The sequence below is a fragment of the Anomalospiza imberbis genome, chromosome 5 (genome assembly GCF_031753505.1).
Source record: "Anomalospiza imberbis isolate Cuckoo-Finch-1a 21T00152 chromosome 5, ASM3175350v1, whole genome shotgun sequence".
Taxonomy (NCBI): Eukaryota; Metazoa; Chordata; class Aves; order Passeriformes; family Viduidae; genus Anomalospiza; species Anomalospiza imberbis.
The window spans coordinates 758,416-778,907 of NC_089685.1; the positions used below are offsets into that span (position 1 = coordinate 758,416).

Below are 20,492 nucleotides of genomic sequence, written 5' to 3' on the forward strand. Positions count from 1 at the left end.
TCCTAAATCTCTCCCTGAATTCCCAGCCCATCCCTCCCTTCCCGCATCCATGAGCTCCCAAAACTCCCGTTCCTTGTTCACCACAATTCCAGAAATTCCTGATCTTGGGGATTCTTTGGAATCAAGAAATCCCAAAAAAATACCACAGCTCCAGGAACTCCAGACCCTGGGAGTCAAAGCCATTCCCAAAAGCATCACAACTCCATGAATTCCAGACCTTGGGAACTCAAGCAATTCCTAAAAACACCACAAGTCCAAGAACTCCAGCTCTTGGGAATCCAGAAAATTCCCAAAAAAACCCACCACAACTCCACAGATGTGGTTGGGACATTCCTGAGCTTCCCTGCCCACCACCCACATTCCCAAAAATCGATGCGTCCCAAAAATGGGAACATCCCAAAAAAGGCCCATAATATCCCAAACCCCAGCACATCCCAAAACAGGCACATTCCAAAAATCTTTGTATCCCAAACATTAATGCATCCCAAAAATCAGCACATCCCAAAAAATGATGCATCACAAAAATGGGCACTTCCCAAAAAGTGGGAAAAATCCCAAAATGGGCACATCCCAAAAAATAATGCATCCCAAAAATTAACACATCCCAAACATCAACACATCCCAAAACAGGCAAATCCCAAAACAGGCGCATCCCAAAATTGGCGCATCCCAAAAATCAACGCATCCCAAAAATCAATGCATCCCAATAAATCAACACATCCCAAAAATCAGCATGTCCCAAAAAAATGGAAATATCCCAAAAATCTTTGCATCCCAAAAGCTGGAACATCCCAAAATGGGAACATCCCAGAAATCAGCACATCCCAAAAATCAATGCTTCCCAAAACATTGCACATCCCAAAATGGGCACATCCTAAAAACCTTCACATCCAAAAACGGGCACATCCCAAAATCAGCACATCCAGCATTGATGCTTCCCAAAAATGGAAACATCCCAAAAACCAGCACATCCCACAAATCAGCACATCCCAAACATCAACACATCCCAAAAATTGGCACATCCCAAAAATCATTGCATCCCGAAAAACAGCACATCTCAAAAACTGGCACATCCCAAAAAAATGGACATATCCCAAAAATCATCACATCCCAAAAATCATTGCATCCCAACATCAACACAACCCAAAAATCAGTGCATTCCAAAATCGGCGCATCCTGAAACTGATGTATCCCAAAAATCAGCATATCCCAAAAAAAAGGCACATCCCAAAAAAAATAGCTACATCCCAAAAACCCGGCACATCCCAAAAATTGGTGCATCCTGAAATTGACGCATCCCAAAAACTGGCATATCCCTAAAATCAAGGCATCCCAAAAACCATTGCATCCCAAAAACCAGCACATTCCAAACTTCAATACATCCCAAAATCAGCGCGTCTTGAAATCAGTGCATCCCTAAAACCTGCACATCCTAAAAATTGGTGCATCCTAAAAAAATGGACACATCCAAAAATCATTGCATCCCAAAAAATCAGCACATCCCAAAAGCTCCCAAAAATTGACACATCCCAAAAATGGGTGCATCCCACAAATCAGCACATCCCGAAAACGGGCACATTCCAAACATCAACATATCCCAAAAATCAGTGCATCCCGAAATCAGTGTATCCTGAAATCAGCACATCCCAAAGCCTGGCACATCCCAAAAACTGGCACAACCCAAACATCAACCCATCCTGAAAAAACAGCACATTTCAAAAAACAGACACATCCCAAAAACTGGAGCATCCCAAACATCAACACATCCCAAACATTGGTGCATCCCAAAAAACGGACACATGCCAAAACCTGGCGCATCCTAAAAAATGGACACATCCCAAAAATCATCGCATCCCAAAAACAGGTGCATCCCAAACATCAACACATCCCAAAAATCAATGTATCCCAAAACCAGGCACATCCCAAAAAACCGACACATCCCAAAAATCAGCGCATCCCGAAAACCGGCACCTCCCAACTTTCCCCCCTGGAATTTTCCACCCCCTGCCACTCCCTCTCCTGGCTGGGGCTGCTCCGGCCCATCCCGAAGCGCCAGGAACGCCGGGAACGCCGGGAATTGCCGCTCACCCTTTTTGCGGGATCCCTCCTCGGAGTCGGGCTTGCGGCTGACGGACACAACTTTCATAAGGAGGTGATTCCCGCCCTGCCGGATCAGTGCCACCACCTGCTTGTGCCCCACCTTCACCACGTTCACTCCATTCACCTGCATTCCCAAAAAAAAAACCAAAAAAAAAAAAACCATGGATCAGAATTCCCAGTGGGGGAAAAAAAAAAAAACAACCCATGGAAGTCGCCCACAAAAAATCCCACTTTTCCCGTGTTTTTTTCCACCCTCCCTCCTGGCTTTTCCTGTCTTTTTTGCGGCGGTTGGGAATGGCTGCCCACTGATGGTGAGGAGGAGATGGGAATTGCCGATTCCTGCTGGGAGATTCCCAAAAAAAAATGGTGATTTCCTGGGTTTTTTGGAGTGTCTGATCATGGAATGCTTGTAACGCAGAGAATTCCCGGGAAAACCATTCCATGGATCGCGGTAAATCCCATGGGAACTTGCCCATGGAATGGGGTCGACTTGGAGAGGGGGGGAAAGGTCTGAGCCAGGATCCTCGGGAGGATTTTGGGATCTGGAGAGTCCTGGATAATCCCAAATTCTCTGGAATGGCAATCCCAGGATTCCTACTCTCTCCTCCTGCTGAAGGTTGATCCCAAAATTCCCGGAGTTCTTCCCAATGCTCCGTGCTTATCCCATGGATCCATCCCGAGGGATGGCCCTGAGCCCATTCCGGCTCCCTTGCTCCGGGAAACTTCAGATTCCCGGGAATTGTGTGGGATCATCGGCAGCTCAGGCTGCTCCCCGCAGGAGAGGATAGAATTCCACAAAATCATGGAATCTCCTGGAATGCCTTGGGTGGGAAAGGACTCTCCCATTCCAGCAGCTCGGAATCCCTGGAAGTGCTCGAGGCCAGCTTGGAGCATCCGGGGATAGCGGGAGGTGCCTGCCCTCGGATCTGGATGGAATTTGAGGCCATTCCCAGCCCATTCCAGGATTTCCTGGATCCGCAGGGCTGGAAGAGCAGAGGGATTCTCCCAAGCCCGAAAGAAACTGGGAATTCACAACCTCAGAGCTGAGGAGGAGAGGGAAAAACATGGATCAGAATTCCCGGCGGGAAAACCGATGGGAGTCAACCCACAAAAATCCTGGATTTCCCACCTTTTCCCAGCATTTGGAAGACACCACCTGGTGATGGTGAGCTGCTGGAGAAGTTGGGAATCTCCGTTTCCTGCTGGGAGATCCCAAAAAAATGGGCTGTTCCCAGGATTTCCCGCTGGGATTGGCACCTCATTCCCACTTTTCCCTCCTGGATCCCTCAGCCCGTATTCCATGGATTTGCCTGTCCAGATCCAGCAGTTTCAGGATCCCGCTGCTCTCCCAGTGCTGGGAGATTGCAGGAAAAGGGAATTTCTGCCTGGTTTTCCTATGGAATGTGCTCTGCATTCCAGCTTTTCTTTGGTTTTCCCTCCTTTTATTCCCTGGGATGCTCCCAACATCATTCCCAGGTTATGGAAAAGAGGGAATAGCAGGAAAGGAACATTCCAGCACAATCCCTCCTGGCTTTGATCCCTTTGGGTCCTTCCCAGCTCCGGCCATTCCAGGATTTTCTGACCTCTGGCCTTTGCCGGGCGGGATTTGAGGGATATCCGTGCTTGGGAATTTCCTGGGAATCTGCTGGATCCAGGAGCCTTTGGATCTCCCTGATCCCCCCGGGATCCTCCCTGTATTCCCAACATCCTGGAATTGGCTCCCTGAGGAATCTGGGATCTGTGGGATTTGGGGACAGCTTTCCCTATCCCATGGTGTGCCAGGAGCTGGAATGCCCCAGATCCCAGTGGGTCTGGATGGGATTGATCCCAGTTCTTGGGATCAGCTCAGCTGTGGCTGCCCCTGGATCCCTGGGAATGCCCATGGAAAAGTTGGAGCACCCTGGGATCGTGGAAGTTTTCCTGCCCTTGGAATGGGATTGAAGGTCCTTTCCCACCCAAAGCATTCCAGGATTCCATGGTTTTGTGGAATTCCATCACTTCATCCAGGAGCCGCCTGAGCTGCCGATGATCCCACACGATGATTCCTAGGAATCTGAAGTTTCCCGGAGCAAAGGAGCCGGAATGGGCTCAGGGCCATCCCTCGGGATGGATCCACGGGATAAGCACGGAGCGTTGGGAAGAACTCCGGGAATTTTGGGATCAACCTTCAGCAGGAGGAGAGTAGGAATCCTGGGATTGCCATTCCAGAGAATTTGGGATTATTCAGGACTCTCCAGATCCCAAAATCCTCCCGAGGATCCTGGCTCAGACCTTTCTCCCCTCTCCAAGTCGACCCCATTCCATGGGCAAGTTCCCATGGGATTTACCGCGATCCATGGAATGGTTTTCCCGGGAATTCTCTCCATGTGCACTGAGCTCCTTCCAAATTGCCAGAATTCCACACCCACATTCCAGAGCCAGGAATTCCTGGATCCTCATCCCTTTTTCCCACCTCCTGAATCATTCCCAGCTCCCATCCCAATCCCGCTGGATCCATCCCCCAGCCGGGATCTACATGGGAATTTCAGGGAGCTCGGGAATTTTGTCCTTCCAGGAGCTGCCACATCCAACTAAAAAAATCTGGAAGAAATCCAGAAATTTCTGGGAGAATTTTCTTTTCCTAAGGGAATTCCCGAGCCTGGAACCTCCATTTCCTGCCCAGCAGGATTCCCAAGGTTCTCCCATTAGCATTTCCTGGACTGAGAATGAAATCCTGGAATCTGGGAATCCCTGGAAATCCCACCAGGAGCATTCCCAGCATTGCCATTCCCACCCCGATCTGTGGATTTGAAATCCCTCGGGAATGGCAACTCCCACTGCACCACTCAGCCCATTCCCATCCTTCCCAACCTTTTCCATGAAGGATTTTTCCCAAATATTCCATTCTTGGCTCAGCTTGAGGCCGTTCCCGCTCTTCCCATCCCTTTTCTCTGGGATCAGATCCCAATTCCCACTCGGATCCAGCCAGGGAATTGTTGGGAATTGTCTCCCACTCCTAATTCCGTTTATTTCCACCTGAATCCTGCAGTTTCAAAGGAATTCCAACAAAAACCCTTGGGATAACCTGAGCCCTTTCTCCACCTCCACAGAATTCCTTGGGATTTCAGTCCTGGAATTCCCTGTGCTCCCAGTTCATCCCTGCCTTGATTTCCCTCAACTCCCCCCCTCCAGAAAACCGGGAGAGCCCAATGTTCATCCTGAGCCTCTGGAATTCCAGGGCTGAGCAACATTCCCAGACCCTCCTTCCTGCAGATCTCCGGGATCCGCTCTCCCAGCCCGGTAATTTGGGAATGGATATTTTTAGGAATTCCTCTCTCCTTGGTTACTGGGAAACTTTGTGTTCTGAGACATCTCCTGGAGAAATCCGAGCTCCGCATTCGCTCCCAACTCGGAGCAGAACATTCCAGCTTTTTTCCCCTGCACCAGAATATCCCCAATTTTGAGTATTTCCATAAAAAAACTGGAGCTGGATCAGCCTCTTCCCTCTTTTTTTTTTTTCCCCCCCTCAGCTCCCGATGCTCCCAAATTCCCGATGATCCGAAATCCCGGCCTTTGATATTTCCTCGGATCCTTTTTATCAACCTCCCACGCTCCAGAGCCGGAATTATCCGCATTTCCTGCTTTTTTTGCTTCCTGACCTTTCCAGCAGGGAGAGGATCCGGGAATGTTTCAGCGCTCCCTCATTCCCACAATTCTAAAGGGGGAATTTTTTGTCCCAGAGGATTTTTTTCCCCCACTCTCCTGGATTTTTGGGCTCCGTGTCCTTAAAAAAACCTCTGGAATTTTGTTCTTTGGGATCATGGAATGGTTGGGATTGGATCGTCGCATTCCCACCACTGCCTGGAGCAGGATTTTTCCTCATTCCCAAAGAAAATAATGGAATTGTTGAGGTTGGAAAAGCCCTCAGAAACCACCACTAACCCACATTCCCAAATCCAGGTTTTTTGAACATTCCCAAGGATTTGATTCCACCACTGCCCCTTCCAAAGCTTCCCAACCTTTTCCATGGAGCAACATTCCCAAATATCCCATCGAAACCTCCCCAGGGGATGCTGGGATCCCACCTGGATCCATCATTCCAGTTTTTTCCTTCAAAAAAACTCAGTATAACAATAAAATCCAGCCCTAAATCCTGGAAATATCCATGGATTTCCGGCCATGTCTGTATCCCAGATCCCGGGAATTCCCACCCAGATCCTCAAGGAATCATGAAATCTCATGGAAGTTGTCAAAGTTCTCCGCTTCTGAGGCTCCTCATGGAAAAAATTCCAGGATTTAAAACCTTCCAGGATGGGGGGGAGACAAAAGGCTGGAAATTCTGGATTTTCCTCTGGAATTCTGGTGGGATTTTCCCAATCCCACCCCCAGAGAGGTCAGACCTTGGCAATTCCCCAGACTAGCACTGGGAATTTCCTCATAGAGCCATTCCTGGAATGTGGTTCATGGGATCATGGAATTGTTGGAAGCTGGAAAAGCCCATGGAGATCAAATCCCAGAATTCTCAACTCTGCCAGGGCCACCCTGGATCCAGGTCCTCCAAATCCACTGGGATTTGATTCCCTCCAGGAGGAATTTTCCCAATTTTCAGCCTGAACTGTGGCTGTTGCAGAGGCTGCTCTGGATTTTCCGGGAGGAATTCCGAATGGAATTCAGGACCGGAATTGGCACTGAGGGCAGCTCGGAAGAGCGTCAGGAGTGACCCAATTCCCAAACGGAATGTGGGGACTCCGGAGCCTCCAGATCCACAGCTGGAGAATTCCAGACCATCCTGAGCCACCCTGGAAAACTCCTGGAAGTTCTGTGACCTGGGGGACTCTGGATCCCTCTGGATCCATACTTGGAGAATTCCAGAACCTCCCGATCCCAGCCTGGAGGACTCTGGATTGTCCTGATCCACACCTGGAGAATTCCAGATCCGCCTGACCTGGAAAACTTCTGGAAGCTCCTGATCCATATGTGGGGACACTGAATCCCTCTGGATTCACACCTGGAAAACTCCTGGAAGCTCCATAACCTGGGGGAATCTGGATCCCTCTGGATCCATACCTGGAGAATTCCAGAACCTCCTGATCCCAACCTGGAGAGCTCCTGGCGCTTCCAGCACCTGGAGGACTCTGGATCCCTCTGGATCCATGCCTGAAGGATTTCGGGAAGCTTGGAATCCGCAGTAATTTCGCCATGGAAAGGGGGTCAGGCCTTGGCAGGGGCTGCCCAGGAAAGTTCGGAGTCCCCATCCCTAGAGGTGTCCAGGGAATTCCTGGAATTTCACTCAGTGCTCTGGGCTGGGGATCAGGCCCAGCTTGGACTCGGTGCCCTTGGAATTCTTTTCCAAGCCCAGGGATCCCAGGATTTTGAGGTTAGAAGCACATGGGAACAGCACCAGGATTTTGGGAAGCCTCTCTTGGATGCGGAGCAGGGACATTCCCGGTGTTGCACTGGCCCCAAAAGGAAGTTCAGGGAATATGCAAGGCTGGAGCTGGGAAATTATCCATGGAAGAGGAGGAGAGGAGGAAAATCTGGAAATTGGATTCCATGGACAAAAGGGGCTCCCAGAGATCGGAGGGAAAGGGACAATTCCCAGTGGGGAAGGAAGAGCTCAGGGAATTCCCAAAACAGCTCCAGATTCCACTGGAACAAATCCAGAGGAGGCCCTGGAGCTGTTGAAAGGCTGGAACCCCTCTGGAGTCAGGCTGGGAAATCTGGGAATGCTCTCCTGGAGAAGGGAAGGCTCCAGGGAGAGCTTCCAGCACATTCCAGCCCCTAAAGGGGCTCCAGGAGAGCTGCAGAGGGACTGGGGACAAGGCCTGCAGGGACAGGACACAGGGAATGGCTCCCACTGCCAGAGGGCAGCGATGGATGGGATCTTGGGAATTGGGAATTCCTGGCTGGGCTGGAATTGCCAGAGCAGCTGGGGCTGTCCCTGGATCCCTGGAATGTTCAAGGAAAGGTTGGAGCAGCCTGGGATCTCGGGAGGTGTCCAGGGGTTGGAAGTGGATGGGCTCTGAGGTTCTTCCAACTGAAACCACACCAGGATTGGGGAGTTGTGGAATCCTTGCCCATGGAATGCTGGCAGTGCCTTGGGAAGGGCCCCCGAGCCCCCCTGGACTGGGCAGGGGCTGCTGGGGATGCGTGCAGGTAGAGCCTGGGAAAAGTGGGATCTGCCCCGGGATCGGGGCCGGGGCAGCTCTGCTGGCATCGGGGCAGGGATCGGGAATGTCCTCCTGGCTCTGCCCAGCTCCTGCCAGGAGCCAGCGGGGATCGGGATCTGCTCCAGGGAATGAGCCCCGGGAAAAGAGGCAGCGGCCTCAGCCTGGGCCAGGGCAGGTTTGGATTAGCTATTTGGGAATTTCTCCATGGAAAGGAGCCTCCAGCCATCCCAAATCCCTCCAGGCTTTGTTTTCCTCCTTCTCCTGCCAGGACAAGCAGGAGTGGGAATGTCCCAGACCTCTTCCCAGCTTTCCATGGAGACAGAATCTGAAATCCTCAGCAGGGAGAAAATCAGGATCAGATTCCCACCTCAAGCACATCCAGCAGCACAAAATGCCAGAGATTCATCCCAAATGGAATCCTGGAACGGTTTGGGTGGGAAGGAACCCCAAAGCTCATTCCAGGGACACTTCCCACGATCCCAGGCTGCTCCAGCCTGGCCTTGGGCACTGCCAGGGATCCAGGGGCAGCCCCAGCTTCTCTGGCAATTCCAGCCCAGCCAGGAATTCCTAATTCCCAAGATCCCATCCATCGCTGCCCTCTGGCAGTGGGAGCCATTCCCTGTGTCCTGTCCCTGCAGGCCTTGTCCCCAGTCCCTCTGCAGCTCTCCTGGAGCCCTTTAGGGCCTGGAATGTGCTGGAAGCTCTCCCTGGAGCCTTCCCTTCTCCAGGGGAGCATTCCCAGCTCTTCCAGCCTGGCAGGATCCATCTCAATCCCAACACTCTGCACATTCCATTGGAATCCAACTTTCCATGATCCCTTTCCAACCAAAGCAGTGCCTGGATCCAGTTCCTGAACCATTCCTTGGATTTCCCACTGGAAACCCTTTTTTTCCGCCTTTCCAAACTCCAGCCCTGTCCTGTTCCCACCAACCCCATCCTGCATGGACTCAGGACACTGCAAATCCCATGGGCGCATCCCAAGTTCCTCCTCCAGCCAGGAAAATCCATAAAGCACCGACAAATCCAGGGAATCTCCTGACATCCTGGTGTGTTCTCCACGGGATGGAGCAGCCACAATTCCAAGGGGATTCACCGGCACTGGGACTCTGGATCTCTCTGGATCCACACCTGGAGAATTCCAGATCATCCTGATCCATACCTGGGGAGCTCCTGGAAGCTCCTGAACCACACCTGGAGGACACCGGATCCCTCTGGATCCACACCCAAAGAACCTCTGGAAGTTCCATGACCTGGAGGAGTCTGGATCCTCCTGCTCCATACCTGGTAGAATTCCAAAATTCCTGGGCAACTCCCAGAATTCCTGGGGAAGGAGTGGAATTCCACGAGGAGCTCACCTCGATCAGAAAGTCCCCCGTGCGCAATCCCGCTCTCCAGGCGACTCCTTCCACATCCACGGATTCCAGGTACTGCAGCGCTGGGAATGCTGGCGTGGGTGTGAACTCCTCGATCGGGGTCTCGGCTGGAAAACACAACGGGAAGGAGAATTGAGGGACTTCCAAGGAAATTCCATATGGGAAAGCTCAGCCCGTCCACAGCATTCCTAAAATCATGGAATTATGGAGTTGGAAAAGCCTTGGAGTGCAACCATTCCCAGCAGTGCCAAGGCCACCACCGATCTGTGTCCCCAAGTGCCACATCCACATGGATTTGAATCCCACCCCTTGTCCTGTCCCTGCTCCCACCTCAGTGATGGAATCCAAGGTGGAATCAATATTGGAATCAATCATGGAAATAATGAAGGAATCCGAGACGGAATCAAAAATGGAATCCAAGATGGAATCAATGATGGAACTAATAATGGAATCAATGCTGGAATCAATGATGGAATAAATAAAGGAATCAATGCTGGAATCCAAGATGGAATTAATGAAGGAATCAATAAAGGAAGCAATGATGGAATCAATGCTGGAATCAGTGATGGAATCCAAGATGGAATAAAAAATGGAACCAATAATGGAATCAGTCATGGAATCAATAATGGAGTAAATCATGGAACTAATAATGAAATCAATGCTGGAATCAGTGATGGAATCCAAGATGGAATAAAAAATGGAACCAATAATGGAATCAATCATGGAATCAATCATGGAATCAATCATGGAATTATGGGTTGGAAAATCCCTCGGAGAACATCAAATCCAACGGTTCCCAGCACTGCCAAGGCCACCCCTGATCCATGTCCCCAAGTGCCACATCCACATGGATTGAATCCCACCAGGGATGGGAATTTCATCCCGTGCCAGGGCTGGAAAAGCCTTTCCAGAAGGGAATTTTCCCATTATCCAACCTGGAGATGCCCTGGAACTGCTTGAGGTTGTGTGCCCTTGTCCTGGCCCTGCTCCCACCTCAGTGATGGAATCCAAGATGGAATTCAAGACAGAATCCAAGATGGAATTCAAGATGGAACCAATGATGGAAATAATGAAGGAGTCCAAGGTGGAATTCAAGACAGAATCCAAGATGGAATCAATAATGTAACTAATAATGGAATCAATGATGGAATCAATGTTGGAATCCAAGAGGGAATCCAAGATGGAATTAATAATGGAAATCATAAAGGAATCAGTCACAGAATCGATGGAATCCAAGATGGAATCAGTGATGGAATCCATGATGGAACAAGAAAATGGAGTCAATGATGAAATCCAAAATGGAATCAATGATGGAATTAATGATGGAGTCATGGAGTCATTTGGGTTGGAAAATCCCTTGGAAAATCCCATCAAATCCAACCATTCCCAGAACTCCCAAAGCCCCCCTGCCTGACATTCCCAAGTGCAGCATCCTCAGGTTCTTTGGACACTTCCAGGGATGGGGACTCCATTAATTCCCTGAAAAAAACTCCACCAGGCTGGAGCAGTCTGGGAGAGTGGGAGGTGTCGCTCGGAGCAGAGACACATCTAGGAATTCCTTGGACATCTCCAGGGATGGGCACTCCAAAGCTCCCCGGGCAGCCCCTGCCAAGGCCTGACCCCCTTTCCATGGAAAATGATCCCGAATCTCCGAGCTGAGCCTGCCCTGGCCCAGGCTGAGGCCGCTGCCTCTTTTCCCGGGGCTCATCCCCTGGAGCAGATCCCGATTCCCGCTGGCTCCTGGCAGGAGCTGGGCAGAGCCAGGAGGACATTCCCGATCCCTGCCCCGATGCCAGCAGAGCTGCCCTGGCCCCGATCCCGGGGCAGATCCCGCTTTTCCCAGGCTCTCCCTGCACGCATCCCCTGCAGCCCCTGCCCAGCCCAGGGGGGCTCGGGGGCCCTTCCCGAGGCACTGCCGGCATTCCATGGGCAAGGATTCCACAACTCCCCAGTCCTGGCGGGGCCTGCCTGGGAAGGACCTCCCAGCCCATTCCGAGGATCCCCGGGATCCAGGAGATCTCATGGGCACAGCCCAGGAAGTTTTCCAATCGTTTCCGTTCTCAGGATCCGTGAATTCCACCCCGGGCTGATCCCAAACATTCAGCTCCTGGAATGGATCCCGAGGATCCACCAAGACCAACCAAAGCTCCAAAAAATGGGAGAAATTCCTGCTGGGACAACCCAGCCTGAGGAAAATCCATCCATTCAATCCTTCCCACCTCCCTTATCCCAAGTTTTCCCCCATCCCTCTCACTTCCAGCCGAGTCCTCCCCACGGAGCCGCGGGCTCTCCTCATTCCCAAATCCGCCAGGAGCAGATCAGGAGCCAGCAGCAATTCTCATCCCTACAAATTATCCCTAGAAATGTATTTTTAGGAGCTGACGGTGCCCAGATCCCTGAGGTGCCCCTGGTGGCCTCTCCTTTGATGTCCTTCCAGCAACATTCCCAATGTTCTCCTCCCTTCCCGCCAAATCCAAGCCTCCGATTCCACCCAGATCCAAGACTTTTCCTCCTCTCTCCGTTTTCCTCCCACATTTTAGGCGGGATTTTTCCACTCTGGCACGGATCACACCCAGGGAACCTTTCCCTGCCACCCCTCCATGTGCTGAAGCTTCTCAGCTGCTTCCCACCAACGGCTTTCCATGATTTCTGCCTTTCCCGGGAGAAGTGGCAAACGCTTTACAGCTCATCCCTATTTTTAGACATTCCGACGGAATGTCGGAGCGCTCTCCAAATCCTTCAGGACCCTTCCAGGATTTCGTCTCCTGCTATCCCAGGCTGCTCCAAGTGTCCAACCTGGCCTTGGACACTTCCAGGGACCCAGGGGCAGCCACGGATTCTCTGGGATAAATTTCACAGAGCGAATCCCAAATTCCCATGGATCACATCGCATCCCATGCCAATCCATCCCCTGAGTTATCCATGTGTCATTCCAGGCGCTTTTCCAGCTTTTTCCGTGGGCTGGGAGCCACCAGCCCACAGTGGGTGCACGTCGTGATCCAGGATTTGGGGAGTGCTGCTGTAGCCTGAAGGATTTGGCAAATGGGAAAACGCTCAGGAATTAGGAATTGTCTCCCTATGGAATAATTCCAGGAGCAGAATTTCATCCAGGAGGGGACAAAGGGACACAGGGACAATTCTCACAATCCCAGGGTGCTCCAACCTTTCCTTGGACATTCCAGGGATCCAGGGGCAGCCACAGCTGCTCTGGGAATTCCAGCCCAGCCAGAAATTCCTTCCCAAAATCCCACTCCAATCTCCCTTTCCCAGAGAATTCCCTGCCAGCTCTCCCAGCCTGGGATTGGATCCATCCCCACCCTGACTCTGCTCCAGGAAGGAATTTTGGGATCTGGGGGCTTCACTGGGAATCTTGGGTCTCCAGGAAGGGTCTCCCTTCCCTTTTCCATCCCCAATTTCCATAAAAATCCCTCGGGATGGATTTTGAGCCCCCTTGATCCCAGAATCCCGGAATGGTTTGGGTGGGAAGGGACCTCAAAGCCCATCCCATTCCAATCCCACCATCCCAGGCTGCTCCAGCCTTTTCTTGGGCACTGCCAGGGATCCAGGGGCAGCCCCAGCTGCTCTGGCAATCCCAGCCCAGCCAGGAATTCCTAATTCCCAAGATCCCATCCATCCCTGCCCTCTGGCAGTGGGAGCCATTCCCTGTGTCCTGTCCCTGCAGGCCTTGTCCCCAGTCCCTCTGCAGCTCTCCTGGAGCCCCTTTAGGGGCTGGAATGTGCTGGAAGCTCTCCCTGGATACTTCTCTTCTCCAGGGGAGCATTCCCAGTTCTTCAGACGGAACCTGATCCAATGCTCTGGATTTGCTCCAGGATTTCCACGTCCTCCTGGTGTCAGGAGCACTGGAACTCCCCCTGGAATGGTTTGGGTGGGAAGGGACCTAAATCCCACTCAGTTCCAACCCTTGGACACTTTCCACTATCCCAGGCTGCTCTGAGTGCTGTCCTGGCCTTGGGAATTTTTCTCCCAGGTTTTACAACCCCTGGGACTGGAGAAGGAAGAGGAGAAGGACATCCTTGCTCCCAGCAAGTCCTGGGAATCCTGATCTACCTCTCCCAGCTCAGCCATTCCCAAAACCAGTTTGGGACCAAACCCTCCCAACCCGATCCAGGGAATGCTCCAGGTGTGGAAATCATGGAAAATTCATCCCTAATTGCCCTCCCATGGAGGAAATCCAGTGGGAAGTGTCTCCCATCCAATGGGAGAACCATACCAAAAAGTTGGGAATTAAATCCAGGAAGTTCCCACTGGGAATTAGGGGAATTCCCTGACCAGGAGGTTCAGCCTTTCCCACCAAAATTCTGGACTCGGAATTCCGGGAAGCACCGTTGGAACCCCCTGAGGAGCCACCACAGCCCTGACTGGGGAATTGGGAATTCCTGGGCTTAAATTCCCACAATTCCCAGCTGGAATTCCAGAGCCAGCTGTGGGAGAAGCCCTGACAAACCAAACCAACCTGGGGGACCAAATGTGATCTTAAGGAACCAAAATCCATCCAGGAGGACCAAATTCCATCCTGGAAGCACCAAATCCCATCAAGGGGGCCTGAATGCCATCCTGGAAACACCAAATCCCATTTTGGGGAATCAAGTTCCATCCTGGATAACCAAATCCCATCAAGGGGGACCAAATCCCATCCTGGAAGCACCAAACCCAATCCGGAGGATCGCAAATCCCATCCTGGAGAGCCGAATCCCATCCTGGGAACACCAAATCCCATCCAAGAGGGCTAAATTCCACCCTGGAAGCACCAAATCCCATTCTGGAAGCATCAAATCCCATCCTGGGGACACCAAATCCCATCAAGGGGGACTGAATTCCATGCTGGAAATACCAAATCCCATCCTGAGAAACCAAATCCCATCCCAGACAACCAAATCCCCTCCTGGGGAATCAAATCCCATCCCAGAGAAACAAATCCCATCCTGGGGAATCAAATCCCATCCTGGAAGCACCAAATTCCATCTTGGAAACACCAAATCCCATCCCAGAGAACCAAATCCCAACCCGGAGAACCAAATCCCATCCTGGAAGCACCAAATCCCATCAAGGTGGACAAAATCCCATCCCGGAGAACCAAATTCCATCCTGGAAGCACCAAATCCCATCCTGGTCAGCCCTGGAGTGGTCAGGCAGTTGGAGCAGATCCCCATCCCATGGATCCTGGAAAGTTCCAAACTCAGGGAATTCCCAAAGGATCCTCCACTCCTCAACGGATCCCGGCAAGCTCAGAGCTCACGGAATTCCCAAAGGATCCACTGATTCCGCAGATTCTGGGAAGTTCCAAGCTCAGAGAATTCCCACCTGGAATATCCAACCCCCAAGCCCAGCTCGAGGCCATTCCCTCTCCTCCCTTCCCTTGGGATTGGCTCCTTCAGAAGATCCACAGTAAGGAATAATCTTGGGAATTTTGGGAATGACCCGGTTCTCTCCAGGCAAACCAAGGAAAGCTCATCCCCTCAAGCAAAAACTTGGATTGATTCCCTTAATTTGGATTTTAGGACACATCCTTGTTATCCATAAAATCATGGAATGGGTTGGGTGGGAAGGGACCTCAAAGCTCATCCCATTCCATGATGGCATTCCATGATCCCAGGCTGCTCTGACCTGGCCCTGGACAATTCCAGGGATCCAGGGAGAGAGCCACAGATTCCCTGGGAATTCCCAAGGGATTGGATGCGGGGAAAGCTCAGCTACGAGAGCTGCAGGGATTGGGATAAATGGGAATAACTCTACTCCCTGGGATGGGACGTTCCCCTCGGGAATTGGGAAGAGCCGGAACTGGGATGGGCTGGGAAGGACCCCAGGGCGGGCAGAACCTTCTCCCTGGAAGGGCTCCCTTGGAATGGTAAAATTCCAGAGTGGAATTTGCAGCAGGAAGAGCAAATTCTTTTAAGGATCATTCCAAAGTCCGCCTCTCTCCCCCTGCCCGGGATGAAGCTCCATCCCTGCCTTTTCCAGCCCCTTTTCCCTCTTTTCCCCACAGGCCTGGAGTGGTTTTCCAGGAAAATCCAAAGGGAGCAGTGGTGACATTGACAGGGCCAATTCCTGGTCTAAAATCCATGGAATCCCAGCCCAAAATCCATGGAATACCAGGATGAGGGGGCTGGGACATAGGGAAGTGGCTTGAAATCCCTCCCAACTTGGGAATGCTGCTCCAGAGGGAGCATTCCCAGATTCTAGATCTTCCAGGCCAGGACCCCTCTGCATCCATGACCTCCCTGTGTCCCGCAGAATTCCTGAATCCCATAGAATTCCCAAATAGCACAGAATTTCCGAATCCCACAGAATTCCCGAATCCCACAGAGTCGCATGCCTGCTCCGAGCTCTTCCTTCAGCCTCGGCACTCGAAGGGAAACCAGGAATGGCATGAGAGCCAGGAAGGAAAAAATAAAGGGTAAAAAAAAACAGGGAATGGGATAAAATTTCCCGGTTTTCCCAACACAAAAGCTGCAGGATTGATCCTGGGAAAAACCCATGGATGCCGTTTTGGGCCCTGAAGTTTCACTTGGTGCTCCACAGATGGGAAATCCATAGGGAACTGGAGCAAAATTCCCACTGGGATGCAAACCCTGGGAGAAGGGGCAGAGCAACGGAAATGCAGGAATTCTCCTGGAAAATCCCATTCCAGCCTGAATCTGCAGCTCTTCCCAGCTTTCCTCCCACATGGAAAACGGCTCCGCTGTCCCTCTGCTCCTGGGAATGCTGGGGGTGGAAAGGTCTCTCCATCCCAAGCTTTCCCCACCTCCTCTTCCCTAAATCCATAGGAACATTCCCAAGTCTGCAACGGATTTTTTTTTTTTTTCAGCAAAAAGGTGGAATTCTGGCCAAAGGAGCCATGGGAAACTCCAAGGAAAGATCCCAGCCCTGGGAGAACCCCGAGATGAGCCGAGAATGAGCTCCGGGGTGGGAACAGCAGGAAAAGCTCTCCCGGTTTTCCCCAAGGATCCCAAAAGCCCCCAGCACTCCCCGGCCAAAATCCAGGGAAAAGCTCCGAGCACTCCAACCCCAAAATGCCACAGATGGAGCTGGGCAGGGGCTGTTCATTCCCACAGGGAAAAGGAGTGAAAATTTCCCAAAATTCCAAGCAGCATCCACACCAAAACCCCCAGAAAGTGGGAAAAGGAAAGACGGAATGAGGGACAAAAATCCCTTTGGAGCCCCCCAGAATTGCTGGGAATGGGGCTCCAGAGCTGAGCAGGGGCCATTCATCCCTCCAGGAAGCAAAGTGACAATTCCCAAAAATTCCAAGCAGCATCCACAGCAAAACGCCCCCAAATTCCAAGAGAGACACAATGGCAGCAGGACACGGCACAGAACCGGAGAAATCCAGGGAGGAAAATCCCCTTGGAGCCCCCCAGGATTATTGGGAATGAGGAGCCTGAGCCATTCATTCTCTCAAGGAAAAGCAGCAACAATTCCCAAAAATTCCAAGGCACCACCAGCACCAAAATCCCCTAAAATTCCAAGCCACAAGCCCAGACCAAGACACCGAACGAGCCAGGAAGGAAAATCCCTTTGGAGCCCCCCAGGATTGCTGGGAATGGGTCTCCGGAGCTGAGCAAGGGCAGTTCATTCCCTGAGGGAAAAGGAGTGAAATTCCCAAAAATTCCAAGGCACCAAACCCCCCAAAATCCGAGAGAGCCACGATGGCAGCAGGGCACGGCACAGAACCGGAGAAATCCGGGTAGGAAAATCCCCTTGGAGACCCCCAGGATTATTGGGAATGAGGATCCCGAGCCAATCAAGGGCTGTTCATTTCCACAGGGAAAAGCAGCGACAATTCCCAAAAATTCCAAGGCAGCTCCAGCACCAAAATCCCCTAAACCCCAAACCATGCCACTGAATGAGCCAGGGAAGAAAATCCCCTTGGAGCCCCCCAGGATTACTGGGAATGAGAACCCTGAGCCATTCATTCCCTGATAGAAAAGGAGTGAAAATTCCCAAAAATCCCAAGGCACCACCAGCACCAAACCCCCGCTAAAACCCCAAACCCACAACCCCAGACCACGACTCTGAATGAGCCAGGGAGGAAAATCCCTTTGGAGCCTGGGAATGAGAATCCCAGGGATGAGAATCCTGAGCCGTTCATCCCTCAGCGACAGGAAGCCACAATTCCCAAAAATTCCAAGGCAGCTCCAGCACCAAACCCCCCAAAAATGTGAGAGAGCCACGATGGCAGAACTGGAGAAATCCAGGGAAGAAAATCCCCTTGGAGACCCCCCAGGATTACTGGGAATGAGCATCCCGAGCCGAGCAAGGGCTGTTCATTTCTGCAGGGAAAAGCAGCGACAATCCCCAAAAATTCCAAAGCACCTCCAGCACCAAAACCATCCCCCAAAACCCCGAACCCACAGCCCTGCCACAACCCACCCCCCCCCCCTCCATCAACGCTGCACAACCACGCCACTTCCCGGGAAAACGAAAAAAAAAAAAAACCAAAAAAAAAAAAAAAAAAAAAAAGGAAAAAAAAAGGAAAAAAAATCCTGGGGTAAAAAAAATTCCTGGGGAAAAAAAAAAAAAAAAAACAACCTGGAAAAGCGGATGCGGGCTTACCTTTGGCCCCGCGCAGGACGAAGCCGAAGCCCTCATGCTCCCGCTTCTGCAGCACGGCCGTCTTCTCCTCGATGATGTAGTCACTGGGCAGGAAAGAGCACAAGAGAATGATGCCCGGGTTAGAGCGCAGCACCATCGCTGCCGGCGCCGGGGCCGCTGTCGCCAGCCGGGGGTGGCCCTGTCACCAGCCGGGGGTGGCCCTGTCACCAGCCGGGGGTGGCCTTTGTCACCAGCCAGGGGTGGCCTTTGTCACTCTTCGCAGCCAGCCTTTCATCTCCGCAAGGATCGTTGCTTCCCCTCCCTTTCTCTTTCTTTCTCTCTCTCTCTCTCTCTCTTTTTATCTCTTTTCTTTTTTTTTTTTTCTCCCGGATATTTTTTTTTCCTCCTGGATTTTTTTTTTTCTCTCCCGGATTTTTTTTTTCTTCCTCCTGGATTTTTTTTTCTCTCCCGGATTTTTTTTTTCTTCCTCCTGGATTTTTTTTTTTTTTCTCCCGGATTTTTTTTTTCTCCACGGATTTTTTGGTTTTGGGTTTTTTGTATTTTTTTTTTTTTTTTTTTGTGCCCAAAGTCACACCAAAAAGACGGAAGCGACTTTTGCCTCGGCGTGGAGGAGGAGGAGGAGGAAAAGGAGGAAAAGGAGGAGGAGGAGGGAATTATTAAAAAAAAAAAAAAAATTAAAAAAATCGTGGACGTCCCTGCTGCCCACCGGGCCCCTCGCAGTCACCTGCAGAGGAATGCAGGGATACGGAGCCCTCGCAGGAATGCAGGGATACGGAGCCCACGCAGGAATTTCGGGAATTTCGGGATCCGTTAAACGCGGAGCCCCATCGGGAACCGTCTCCTCCCACACTTGCCAAGCGCGTCTCCCGCGGGAATAAAAACCGGGATTCTCGGGTGGAAGCGGCGCTGCCTCCTCGCCGCTGGCCGGGCAGGAGCGGGGCAGAGTTTAAATCCTCATCCCGGCGGATTTGATCCCGAAATTCCCCCCCTCGGGCGTTGCTAAGTGACGGATCGCCAGGAGCGGCGGGGGGAAAGAGCATCCTTGGGAAAAGCCGGGAATGATCCAGCGGTGGATGGATGGAGGGAGGGAGGGGAGCCCCCTCCCCAAATGGGCTCTAGGAGGGGGAGGGGGCCGCAGGTCCCTCCCAGCGGAGCCGCAGGGCTGACATCAGAGCTGGGATAATCCGGGAGCGCCGGGAAGCAGCTTGGGAAGGAGCCGGGAAGTGGGAGCCAGAGCGGGAGCGGAGAGGGGGGAGCGAGGGGAGGGATGGGAGGGATGGGAAGGGATGGAGAAAGACTGGGAATACTGGAGAGGGATGGGAGGGATGAGAACAATGGGAGGAATGAGGAGGGATGGAGAGATGGAGAAGGTTTGGGAATACTGGGGAGGGATGGGAGAGAAGGGGAGGGATGGGAAGGGATGAGGAGGGATGGAGAGATGGAGAAGGTTTGGGAATATTGGGGAGGGATGGGGAACAATGGGAGGGATGGGAGAGAAGGGGAGGGATGGGAAGGGATGAGGAGGGATGGAGAGATGGAGAAGGTTTGGGAATATTGGAGAGGGATGGAGAACAATGGGAGGGGTGGGGAAGGATAGGGAGGGATGGGAGAGACGGGGAGGGATGGAGAACGACTGGGAATACTGGAGAGGGATGGGAGGGACGGGAACAATGGGAGGAATGAGGGGGAATGGGGAGGGATGGAGAGATAGGGAATGATTGAGAATATTGGAGAGGGATGGGAGGGATGAGTAGGGTTGGGAGGAAGGGAGGGAGAGATGGGAACAATGGGAGGGATGAGGAGGGATGGGAATATTGGAGAGGGATGGGGAGGGATGGAGAAAGACTGGGAATACTGGAGAGAGATGGGAGAGATGGGAACAATGGAAGGGATGAGAAGGGATGGAGAGATGGGGAATGATTTGGAATATTGGAGAGGGATAAGGAGGGATGGGGGGATGAGGAGGGTTGGGAGGGATGGAGAAATGGGAATAATTGGAGGGATGGGGAAGGATAGGGAGGGATGGGAGAGAGGGAGAATGACTGGGAATATTGGAGAGGGGCGGGGAAGGATGGGAACAATGGGAGGAATGAGGAGGGATGGGGAGGGATGGAAAAGGATTGGGAATACTGGAGAGGGATAAGGAGGGATGGGGAGGGATGGAGAGATGGGAACGGATGAGAGGGATGGAAATGTTGGGGAATGGTTGGGAATATTGGAAAAGGATGGGGAGGGAAAGGGAGGGATGAGGAATGTTGGGGAATGATTGGGAATATTGGAAAGGGATGGGGAGGGA

At 52.0% G+C, this 20,492-nt stretch overlaps 1 protein-coding gene across 1 annotated transcript in view; it reads right to left on the reverse strand.

Moving 5' to 3' along the window:
* SHANK3 (SH3 and multiple ankyrin repeat domains 3) overlaps nt 1–20,492 on the reverse strand; it is a 133,321-nt gene that overhangs the window by 36,195 nt on the left and 76,634 nt on the right. Inside the window, 3 exon segments of the mRNA XM_068189315.1 lie at nt 2,089–2,224; nt 9,605–9,729; nt 18,197–18,279. Coding sequence (XP_068045416.1) covers nt 2,089–2,224; nt 9,605–9,729; nt 18,197–18,279 — 344 coding nt within the window.